The sequence below is a fragment of the Capsicum annuum genome, chromosome 2 (genome assembly GCF_002878395.1).
Source record: "Capsicum annuum cultivar UCD-10X-F1 chromosome 2, UCD10Xv1.1, whole genome shotgun sequence".
Lineage (NCBI taxonomy): Eukaryota > Viridiplantae > Streptophyta > Magnoliopsida > Solanales > Solanaceae > Capsicum > Capsicum annuum.
In genome coordinates, this window is record NC_061112.1 from 133,008,796 (window position 1) to 133,020,404 (window position 11,609).

Genomic DNA, 11,609 nt, shown 5'->3' on the forward strand with positions numbered 1-11,609 from the left:
TAAATAGTGTACCAATTGATTATTCAGTAAATTGTAAAGAGTTGCAAGTAGAAGGATCAAAAGTTCACACTTCAATTAATTAAAGATTCAGAATACATAGCTAAATATTATAAGAACTAAAATAAAATTTCTAATTTTAGGGGGTCAAAAGTGCTATTATCCCATAGGAGTAACATATTTTATTTATGGATTCTTTCCAAAGTGGCAACAGTACGATTTGCCCTCATCTCACGGCAGGACGCAGGTAGAAGGTTGAGGACTTAGATTTTTTAATTCAATAGTCAACCATGAAATATTTCGTATTTGTTGGCTCGACTAATTCAATGTAGGGTCTATAAAGAAAAAATGCTTCAATTATTCATACCCGATATCTACATCAAGTTTATAGATCGATGTATGACGTGTGTACATATACCTTTAGCACCAAACTACGGTTAATAACATATGCTCTCACCTCGTTAAATCACTCAACTACAACAAAATTTATATGGCTTTGCATAAACACCTTATAACATGGGCAAATATTTAACAAGTGCTCCCTATCAAAAGTTTCACCAATCTAGAGTAATATAGAGGGTCTAGATCTCATTCATACCACCATATTTCTCGATGGTATTTAGGACATTCCTCTTACACTAGGAAAAGTTTCCTCTTATTCTTTGTTCTGATGGCCAAGACTAGTTGTGCGAGTTTTTGTGGTCAAATGTCAGAGTAGATCCAAGAACATTATACTAAAAAGTAGCAGGTTGAAATCACCAAGAAACTACTAAGATTGAAACACCCATATACCTCAATCCAAAAGAATAAATGTACACTTGTTACAAGCAGAACGCTTCTCTAATACTAGCCAAAAAAAAAAAAAAAAAAAGAAAGACTACCCAAAAAAGGGGAATGAAGGAATCAACTAAATATCAAGGACTTCAATTGATCTACATGAGAGAATGGCTGATGCACAATGTATTTTTATGATTTGCAAATCACCACAAAGCAAGGAAGCAAAGCTTTAGGATTGAGCAAATAGAGTTCTTCAATGTTTGAGTAGACTCCAACTTTGCCAGCCAATGAATCAAACCCTGATTGACCAATCAATTCTTGAACATTTTCCAATGGTCTATGCACTCTACCAGCAATAACTCTGCATACTATTAGAGCCTTTCTCCAAGATGACATATTTTCCTCAATAGATTCTAGTGCTCTTCCACTTGTGGAGGCTGTAAAAACACCAACCCCACCATTGATTTCCTTCTTGATTGAGAATCCATGCCTTAGAATCTTGCAAACTTTGCATTTTTCTGATGTGCATAGGCTAGAAGAACCATTGATGCCAAGAAAACACTCAACTGTCGTGCCATAGAATCTTAATAGCTCGTTCCCATCTGCTAAGCAACGAGGGTGTTTCTTGGCGAGTTTATTGGCCTTGATCTTTACTAATTCACGATATTCCTCGAATTGAGCTAGTACTTTCTGCATATTGTGTACTTTCAAGATCCTCTCAATCCCATTTGAGTTGTTTTCAGGCTTTGACCAGCTTGTTCTGCATATTATCTCTACAATTTTTCTTGAAGAATCCCCTTCAACAAGTTCTGTCACTGCAAAACACACAACAATATGCTTTAAGGCAACACATGTACAACAAAACTGTCGAAATTATTCAAGAGAAAATTTGAACAAAATCTGTCCCCTCTAGTAGGCCTATTTGCCTCGAATCCACCAGATTAGTCAGATGAGTGATTGCGAACCCAAAGAGAGGTACTATAACTAAACGTTAACAAAAAGCAAAATAGATGTGCCTACCAGCATGTTTGGAGAGATGGTGTGCTTCAACAGCTTCCCACTTCACAAATTGCTCACCACATTTATGACAAGTCAATGCAGAAAAGGTATGGAAATCAGCGCCCGAAGAAGCCTTAGGCCTCGAAACAATACCCCCAAATCCAGCACCTGTTTTTCTTGATAAACTCCCAGGTGACCCTTTCCTTATAGGGCTACTGCCATAGCCTCTATATTTTCTTGATGACCCAATAGGTTGTCCACCAGGACCAGGGGTCCCTGGTTTTAAAGTACCCATAAAAGCAGAAATACTCTCAACACTATTCCTACAACTACCATTACCATCTTGGAAATTACAACTAGTAATCTTGAGTTCACAAGTTGAATTGCTCAATACAACTTCATGTGTAATTGGATTCAAAAGCTCACTGCTTCCAATAGATCTTGGACTTTGCAATGGTGGCTTCTCCATATGCCTTTTACTTCCATGTATAACATCTTTAAGATTTGCAATGGACCTTGAACAACCTGACCTAACTGTCGTCGCCTTTTTCGTCGATATCTTGCTTAAATTTCTCCCATCACTTCTTGGATCATGCACATCCTTTACCTCTGATCTGCACTGCAATGATTTCTTTAAAGCAAACCAAACTGCTGGCATTTTTTTTTTTTTTGTCTCTCCTCCTTTTGACCTTCAAATTAGACAAACCTTGAAAATATACATTGAATCAAAAGTTTAAAAGTGTTTGGTATAAGGAAGGGGAAAAATTTGTTAAGGAAAAAAAATCTTCCCACCATATATATTTTCCAGTTTGAAAAGGCAAGTGTAAATTTGTGTCCTATATTTTTGTAACTATAATAAATGCTGTAGATTTATGAAAACTTCTTCAGAACATACATTATTATTCAGAATTCCATGCAGTGAAAAACCATCATAACACGTTTAATATTCTAACATTCATTATACAAATCAGCATCTAAGTTATGGTCATTAATTAATAGCTGGTTTAATTAATGATAACGATATTATTCAATGGGAAAGAGGAACTCTGCCGTATAGAATCATCCCACAACGTGACCATTAATATACCAAACCAATTGGTCATATATCTAGGCAGAAAATAATATTTTACACTTCTCCCTCCCTGTCCATATTATATGGTGTTTTTAATTTATATATTTAATTTTAAATAAATGTTTTTTACATAATTTATTTTTATTTAGATGGGTGAATTTTGATGTAACCCAAAAATCATATAAAACATAATACTGTACTATTTAATTAAGAATACAATTTAGTGAAAACACATCTTAAGGGGAATACTCAAACTATTAGTTTGATTTGTATACTGTTATATACCAAAATGTCTTTTAATATAGTGATCCTAAACAAGTCACATGTAAAGTTAGAATTAAAAGGTTATCGGAAAGAAAGATACATTCTTATTAAAATAAACTAAAAAGTAAAGTAATACAAACAAATTAAAAAACTAGAGTAAGTTTGAAAGGAAACGTCACGTCATATTAAATTTTGGTTAAATAAAAGGATTTGAACTCTTTGCTCTTGTAGTAGTAATTCGTAGACTGGTGTGAAATGACATTTTTGGTACGATTATGTAAATTTAAGGCATCTCGTCATATAAAAATGGAGTAAAATTTGAGTAGAAAATTAAATTAATTGATGGTCGTTGGTCCAAAAACTCAATTAAATACGATGAGTTGTTAGTTATTGACCATGCAGAGTTAGGAGGCATGTGACGTCTGTGTGTGAACAAAGATTATTTTAATTTAGAAATTTAAATTATTTGGTAGAAAAAATTGGAGGTGACTCGTTAAGATTTATCCTAAATTTGTGTTAATACGAAAAGTGCGTTTTCTTTTTGGTGAAAAAAACTTTTCTATATCTATTTCTTTTGGAGGAGAAGTTTTTAACTTTTATAAATCACAACACTATTAACATAAATAATATAGTCATTGAATAGTTTATTTAGAAGAGAGATTATTCTGATTGGTTTTTCATATACCAAGTCATATTTATAAAAAAAATATGCGTCTTTAATATATTTTCTTTTGTCATCTGACTCTTGATTTATAGGTCCTCAGTAAATTTGTAAAAATTTTCATAACAGGCTCTTTTGATTTTGATCCCAACACAAATCAAAATAGTACTTCCTCCGTTGACCTAATTTAACTTGACACAAAATTTAAGAAAATAAAGAAACTTTTGAATCCTGTGGATCTAAATTAAAGTTATGTCAAATGTACCAAAATATCTTTTAATCTTGTCGTTTTAAACATGTTAAGTGGAAAGTTGAATTAAAAGTATTGTCAAAAAAGGAAGGATCATTCTTTTTAAAACAGACTAAAAAAGAAAATAGATCATTCTGGGAGTATAAAGACATGAGAACAGAAGGTAATAAAGAGCTATCATATGGCAGTTAGCTTTAAATATCTAAAAGCATCCATCAATTGGAATTTCTACTCAATGTGTCTGTAGAGGCAAATTGAAAACGATAAATTCGATACAACAAAGGCTACACAAGAGTAAATATAATTAAGGGGTGAAGGTACAAAGTGAAATCATAAACCAATTTGATTACGAGCAAAAGTCCAAATATGCTGCTACAGTAGCCAAAACTGTACCTGGTGTTTACGAAACCAATGTATATTAGATATTTGTCTTTTATACACATATTTATCGTTTAACCCTGATTAATTCATATATATTCTCACTTAAACTTTTACTGTCAAAGCTAAATTATTTGATGTAAATATAAAATAAGGATAAACATTTAGTTACTATATAAAAATGTAACTGAACTTTTTAAATATGTACATATTAAACTTCAACACTATAAACTCAAAGTTTGAATTCGTTTTTGTTCATATGCACAAACCATATGTCTATATTATCAACAACAGCTACTGTGTTCAATCCCAAATAAGTTGCATACGTACACCTATTCTTAACTGTAGTAAAAGTATGGGCGGATCTAACATTGAATTTACGAACCTAGCAAAATCCAATAGCTTTAATTCAAACTCTGTTTGCATTAAGAATTTTAGAACTCAACGAGCAATATTATAATTTAGAACTCATAAACTTAAAATTCCTAGTATGAGCATTAAAAGCTTTGGTCTTCTACTTCTTTGGGTGCATCTACCGTCATAACTAAAAAGAAGAAGGAAGATTAGGACATAGTGCTAAATTTGCAGGTTGAAGGGACCTACTTCTATCTTTGTGCATGTAGAACAATAAATTACTGAAAGCATCTCCTTGCTTCAAAATGCCAATTCATCTAAAATGGTGACCTGTGATAAATTACAGGGTCCCATTTATACTCAATTTCTATCTACCATTTGAGATGAAATCCCCTGTCATCAATTCCTCCCAACATCCATTCTTTTAATGGTCTTTATGACAAAAATAGCTTTACTAAATTTGTGCATACTCTCATTCACTTGGTTTTTGTCAAATGCATTAAAAAAATTGTGCTTGAACAGTTTGCCCTACGTATTGTTACTAGTGGGAGAAAAAGAACAAAACAAATGTTACCCTCCTGGTCTATATGTCACATACAAGACCAGAAATACGTTATATGCAAGAAATGTTAAAACGGTATGAACTGAATCATTTGAAAGTTAAAACGTTTAGACGCCCTATTTTATTTTATTTATTTGTGGAACAGGTTGGTTGAGCGATTAAAATTTTCTTTGATCGGATTTTTCTCTTTTTTTTTTCTGTAGTACCTCGACGTGACATGGTGAAAGGGGTTCAAGAATCCATTTTTTTTTATAAGGGTTAAAATCACTTATTTGGACTTTTTTACCCCCGACCTACACAAGTGGTTTCCCACATTTGAAAAAGTTCTGTTAGGTTCTTAGTAGAAAGAGTCTGAGATCTGATCGGACGACATACATCTTGGTTGGTTCCACCACCACTAGAGATTGGACATATATATAATCTTTCTTCTAAAAAAGGGGTAAAAATTTACTATAACCGAATTTCTAAAATTTAAAACCAAAATTAATCTGAAAAATCAAAAAACTGAAATCAAAATTGATTTGATTTTTCAATTTTTCCAATTTGAACCAAAATATTCTCAGCCCTACTCTCACCTCCATCTTTACCTATTGTAAATGTGAGCTTAATTTACCACCTGGTGTTCATAGATTCTCAAAGACCCAAGTTTTTTAAACTTCCGCTGTGAGCAAGTATTTACCGTTTTCTTCTTTTGACGCACACTTGTCTAAGATGACAGAAAAGTTAGAAAGGAAAAGTGGCATTGCTGATGTACACCTGATCTCTATGTTATGGATTCCGCCAAGGCATAATACGAGTATATAACTTTGTGAAGAATTACTAATTTTTCTTTTTACACTGTTTCAAAAGAAAGTTGCTTTATTGATGGGGATGGAGGTAATTTTGAAACTTAATAAATCAGCACGTCATCCCCATATACCTCACTGAGCAACCAAATTTTTAGAGGAAGTCAACACATCATAGATAGCACACAGAATAGTGATACGCTGGAAATAGAGAAATGTCACATGGCCATTGGCATTGACAACCATCCTCTATGTTGGTTAGACTTCATTATTTCCTTCCCAGTCTTTCCTCCTTTCCGACACACACCCTGGTTGCCTACATTTGCAAACTTATTTGAACCAATTTTTACAAATAATGTGTCCTAAATAAATCATTAGCAGTTCTCTTGACGTATGATAGGTCTATTTCCCGAGTCAACAAACGTAACGAAGAAGTGTTACCAACAGTACTTACAGCACCACTATGCCTACCTCTATTCAGTTAGATTTATCCCCCGAGTCGAAATGTATAAAATACAAAAGCACTAGGCTCAACAAGTGGTTAAAATAACTGACTATGCACATGCTAAGTGGCCTAGATTCCAACACATGAGATCAGATAGTAATACAAACAAGGACGGACGGGGCATAAATGGTCCATTCTCTTTGATATCTCACCACAAATACAGGATGCCAAACTATCAATTCTAAATGAGATAGCTCTAGTTACTCGTAATGTTACTACAATGCTTTAATACCTCTGCATACACTAACCATTAACAAACAAATACTTTGGTGGAATGGTACAAAGTACAATCTACAAAAGCATAGATCCTCAATCTTTCAAAGATTTGTGACCGGGCAGCCATTTAGGCACTAGAACATAAAACAGCATCTTTACACCCACCTGAACTTCAAGCAAAAAGAGAGCAGACTCTGAAAAGACTGAAATTATTATAGTACATACATGAAATACATTTTTTTTCCCATTTAAAGTTCAAACACGATCTGAACATGACCAGCAAAGCATTACAGAGATAAGTTGTTGGCTACATGCAATGTGAACATTTTTCTCTATGGACACCACAAAATCAGAGCAGAAAATATGACCTGCCAAGTACAGATGCGTTATTTTGACCCAGGTTACGTCCTCTAAGGCATTCCAGATCCATCACTTGCGAGTGATCCACGAAAAGATTAACCTGAAAAGATTAGCATAATGAAATAATTGAACCGCCATATTGTGCAATGTAGTTTTTAGAGAGATTTGCTTGGAGAAGCTTAGTACCTTTGGACCATAACGTTTAACAAACCACTCAGAGATTTTAGGATTTGATGCCTCAAACATAGTTTTCTCAAGTCCAAGACGGCCCACAATCTTCGCAACCATATCTGATCTGAGTAAATCAGCCTGCCTACACAAATCATCAGCATTGATCATTATCATGTCTGCCCCAGCTTCTAAGCATCTCTCTGCCCTTCTCACTAAAAGATCCACATCTTCAACCATCTCTGCAGAGAGACAAAACAGCATGAAGCATGCAACAGAAACTGTTATGCATTTCACTCTTCAACTTCTATGGCACGCCAGACATTACAAAAGGTTCCTCATAGGAGAGCATGTTATGTTCTCTTCTTTCAATCTACTATGGTGATCTGGGCATTGTATAATTTTACACATGATCCAGCTACCCAAACAACCTTTTGAGAAAACATGCATTGGTCTTTCAAGATCAGGCATCTAAAATATTCAGAGAAGGTTTTTGCAGACGTCACTTTGTCTCTCTTAAACATTTGTTAACATAGAGATGGATGTGCTATTCCCAGGAATAGACAAAACAGAAAACAAAGTGGATCAACAATGAGAAATAGCTCAATAACTACACCCTAAAGCTGATTATTTAGAAGAGATGATTAAGAAGCTACGAGTTCTAACTATGTAGTCCACACTTCAGATAAAGTCTACTATGAACTCCTAAAAGCTTCGGAAGTCCATCAAATTACTATTCACATATTAATTCGAGAATAAGTAAGATACATAAAATAAGTAATAGAAATGAAACATATTTACATATTAATTAGCAATCAGGAGAGTGGCCCAATTAAAACAAAAATGCTAGAATATCAGCTGTCGGTGCCAAGAATCAATTTGATTTGCTACAGTAATATCCTTAGTTTCAAGTTCAAGCAATTTTGACACCTCAACACCATGCAACATAGCTTGCACCTATTTAAAATACCTACTAACCAAAATTCCATGAGATGCAAAACAGTCATTGATGAAGAAATGCTAGTTACAGAAATACAGCTATACATCTAAATACTTGCAACTTTAGCCGGGATCTTTAGTGTTAAGGTGTTCATATGCAACTTATTATACAATGTATGTGGATTCGTGTATGTTTGTACCCAAAGAGGTATGAATGAACTAAAAGATACTTTTCCCTAGTAGTCTACAAATAACATTTAAAAAAAAATGTTTGGAAATTTAAACTAAATGGTCTGAAGAAATTAATATTTCGTTGATGAACGCATCTCCTGATGCATCCTCTGTTTTATTGTTTCATCTATTATCTATGTGTGACATTAGTCTTCTTTTAGGAAAAAATAATGGAGAGAAAAGAATCCACAGATATAGCTTACAGTGGTGACAGTGCAGCTCTCTAAGAGAATGTAAAAGAGAAATTGAAAAATAAATTTAAACCAGAAGTACTAGCATACCAGAGGTTTGAGGTGGAGGAATCACATAAGCCCCAAAAGCTCTGTCGCCTGTGAAGGCTATATCAGACTTATTAAACTTAACAGAGAACTGAGGCTTAGCTCTGAGCCCACCGCTCTTAATCAGCCGCACATATCTCAAGAGGGTCTCCTCAGGTAGACCAAGTGATGCAACATCAAGCTCAATTGTATCAAACCCCAATTGCTTACATTCCTGAGATTACAACAAGTAATGTGTTATTACCAAGATTCAAAAATCAATTAGAAAGGAAACACTGAAACCATATTCACTTCCTCATACCTCTATATATTCTTTAAAAGCAGAAGGACCTTGGCGAAGCATTTGATCTGCCCAATCACCAGAACTTACATAAACATTGTGTTTATGTGCTATATCAGTCACTTCTTTAAGGTAAGTCTTTGGCACCAAAGTGTGAGATCCATCACATAATTTCAGCCCATCAACAAACTGACCCATACTCTCAAAAACATCCTATAAACCAGAAAATGAAAAAATTCGATAAATTCGAACCATAAGAACAGAAACTAGCACGGAATTTTGAACACAAACAAAAGTCCTTTTAGCATTGCAAGTGCAACGGTAAAAAATAACGCATCCTTGCCACAGGCTTAACTGTCATGCCCCAACCAACTGCTATATTAGAAAAGCCCAACACCCTTATTTATTTCAGAATTCATCTTGCAACTTACTCCACGACCATACATAAGTTCCCGAACCACCCTTGGTCACACCAGGAATTAGGACGCATGAATCTGTAGGCCCCAAGCCACGATCTCTGCGTGTATGGCTCACAACATATCCACAAAACAAACTGGAGAACTGCTATACAGATAATTGGCCAAGATCTCACCCACAAAACTCATCTCTGTCTTTTGAGGCTCCAATAGGACATGAGTTTTGAAAGATCCAAACCTCCTTCATATAAAGAATTCAGACATTCCTTGACAGCATAAAATACACCGGGCTGCCCTTTTTAGACCTTCCTTGACTGAAAAACCAAGCAATCTGCTATCAAGTTACTCTCAGAAACTGCTATACAGCTTACTTACTATTTGGTACTGCCGCTAAAGCATTCTTTTTAGATAGAATACTGTACTTTTCTATTGCAAGGAAGCTCTGAAACAATTGAGAACACAATCCTTCAGGAAATACTAAAATCTCGCAACCTCTCTTTTTCTCCCTATTTACTCTGTGTTCTTCATAGTACTTATTTCAATTTCAATTGTGTTTGCTGCCACTGGCCCCTTCCCCTATTGATTATACAATTTACCCCCGACAGCTAGCAGCAATCAGAATTTTGAATTCCAAGTCATTAAAGTACAGGTAATCCAAAAGTGCAAGATCACAGAGGTGGATCATGAACCCAGCCCTGAAATGACCATCAAATAAAACTAGAAAGCATGATAATTCCCAGTTATTGTAGACTTGAAAGAAATAAAAGCATCATATCTCTGAGTACTTAGAATTTTTTAATTGGACGGTTCACACATTGCAACATGGTCTCCTCGGAAAACATGGACCAGCTAGATGTACAATGTTCAATCGGTGCATAGACATATTAACTTGAGCTTTTTGAATGAAGTGATTCCCGTTTGGCCATATGTTTTGTATTTGAAAATTTGAGAACTAATTTGATTTTCTAAATTGTGTTTGGACATACATTCTAGTATACTTGACAAAAATTTGAAGTTTTGTGAGTGTAAGTCCCAAAATCAGGGGAACTTGAAAATATTTGAAGATAGATTTTCAAAATAGGATCAAATTTCATGGCATAAACAAAAGCTAGCTAGACAATCTAACAGCAGCGTCAATTCCTTGACGCTCAACAACATTTCATATTTACAAACCTCAGCTCAATTTTATACAGTGATCTTAATAAACGTAACAACGTTCAATAAATTAAGCTTAAGTATCAAAATTAAACCACCCAGACAACCAAAGAGAAAAAAAAAAAAGAAGGATTACCTCAATAAGGCCTCTGGAGAAAAGGGAATAGTGGGGACTCTTCATTTCTGTAACGCCATAACGACGAGGTTTTTCAGGACGATCTCCATCATCATTGAAACTCTTCCACCTGTATGCTGCCATCTTTTGATTCCTCCTCCTCCTTCACACACGCACACACACAGTGGAGAAAAAAGAGAGAGAGATGCAAACGCTCAGAAGAACGACGGGATTCAATTTGAAAATATTGAATTTCAATTGTGATTAGAAGAAGGTTTCAGCGGTTTCTAGAACCAACACTAGCTGTTTCGGTTATGGGCAGATACAGGAAAAGAGTTTTCTAGTTTCTTCCTTTTTGACACGTATGAGACACTGCTTTTTTTTCAGTAAGCTAATGAAAATTTATCTTCTTATTTAAAACTTTCTATTGTTTAATTAATACGGTGGGGCTATTTCCCTTTTTATCCTCCCAAAAATAATATATCTTTCTTTGTTTAGTAACTAATATTTAATCATACCATTTTCATTTTGTATTTTGTGGATCCTCTGAAAAGATAACTAAAAAGCTTTAAAAGGGTAATTTTATAAACTTTACAAAGTCTTCACTTATTTCATAAACTTTACACAAAATTTATCTTCTTATTTAAAACTTTCTATTATTTAGTACCGTGTGTCTATTTCCTTTTTCATCCTCCCAAAAATAATGTATCTTTCCTTATTTGGTAACTATTTAATAGCATCATTTTCATTTTATATTTAGTGGATCCCCCTTATTAAGAAAACATAATTAAAAGGTAAATATTAAAATAACTTTAAAAGGGCAATTTTGTAAACTTTACAAAGTCAT

General features: G+C 34.2%; 2 protein-coding genes across 2 annotated transcripts; both read right to left on the minus strand.

The window, feature by feature from the left end:
- Nucleotides 1–892: 892 nt before the first annotated feature.
- LOC107859533 lies at nucleotides 893–2,742 on the minus strand. The gene is made up of 2 exons (XM_016704577.2): nucleotides 1,795–2,742; nucleotides 893–1,589 (listed from the first exon to the last, which is right to left on the minus strand). Exons 1-2 carry the CDS (start codon nucleotides 2,429–2,431, stop codon nucleotides 964–966), a joined length of 1,263 nt encoding a protein of 420 aa, XP_016560063.1. The 5' UTR covers nucleotides 2,432–2,742; the 3' UTR covers nucleotides 893–963.
- Nucleotides 2,743–6,896: 4,154 nt separating this feature from the next.
- LOC107859534 (protein HEAT-STRESS-ASSOCIATED 32) lies at nucleotides 6,897–11,170 on the minus strand. The gene is made up of 5 exons (XM_016704578.2): nucleotides 10,784–11,170; nucleotides 9,098–9,289; nucleotides 8,800–9,010; nucleotides 7,367–7,590; nucleotides 6,897–7,280 (listed from the first exon to the last, which is right to left on the minus strand). Exons 1-5 carry the CDS (start codon nucleotides 10,904–10,906, stop codon nucleotides 7,170–7,172), a joined length of 861 nt encoding a protein of 286 aa, XP_016560064.1. The 5' UTR covers nucleotides 10,907–11,170; the 3' UTR covers nucleotides 6,897–7,169.
- Nucleotides 11,171–11,609: the final 439 nt, after the last annotated feature.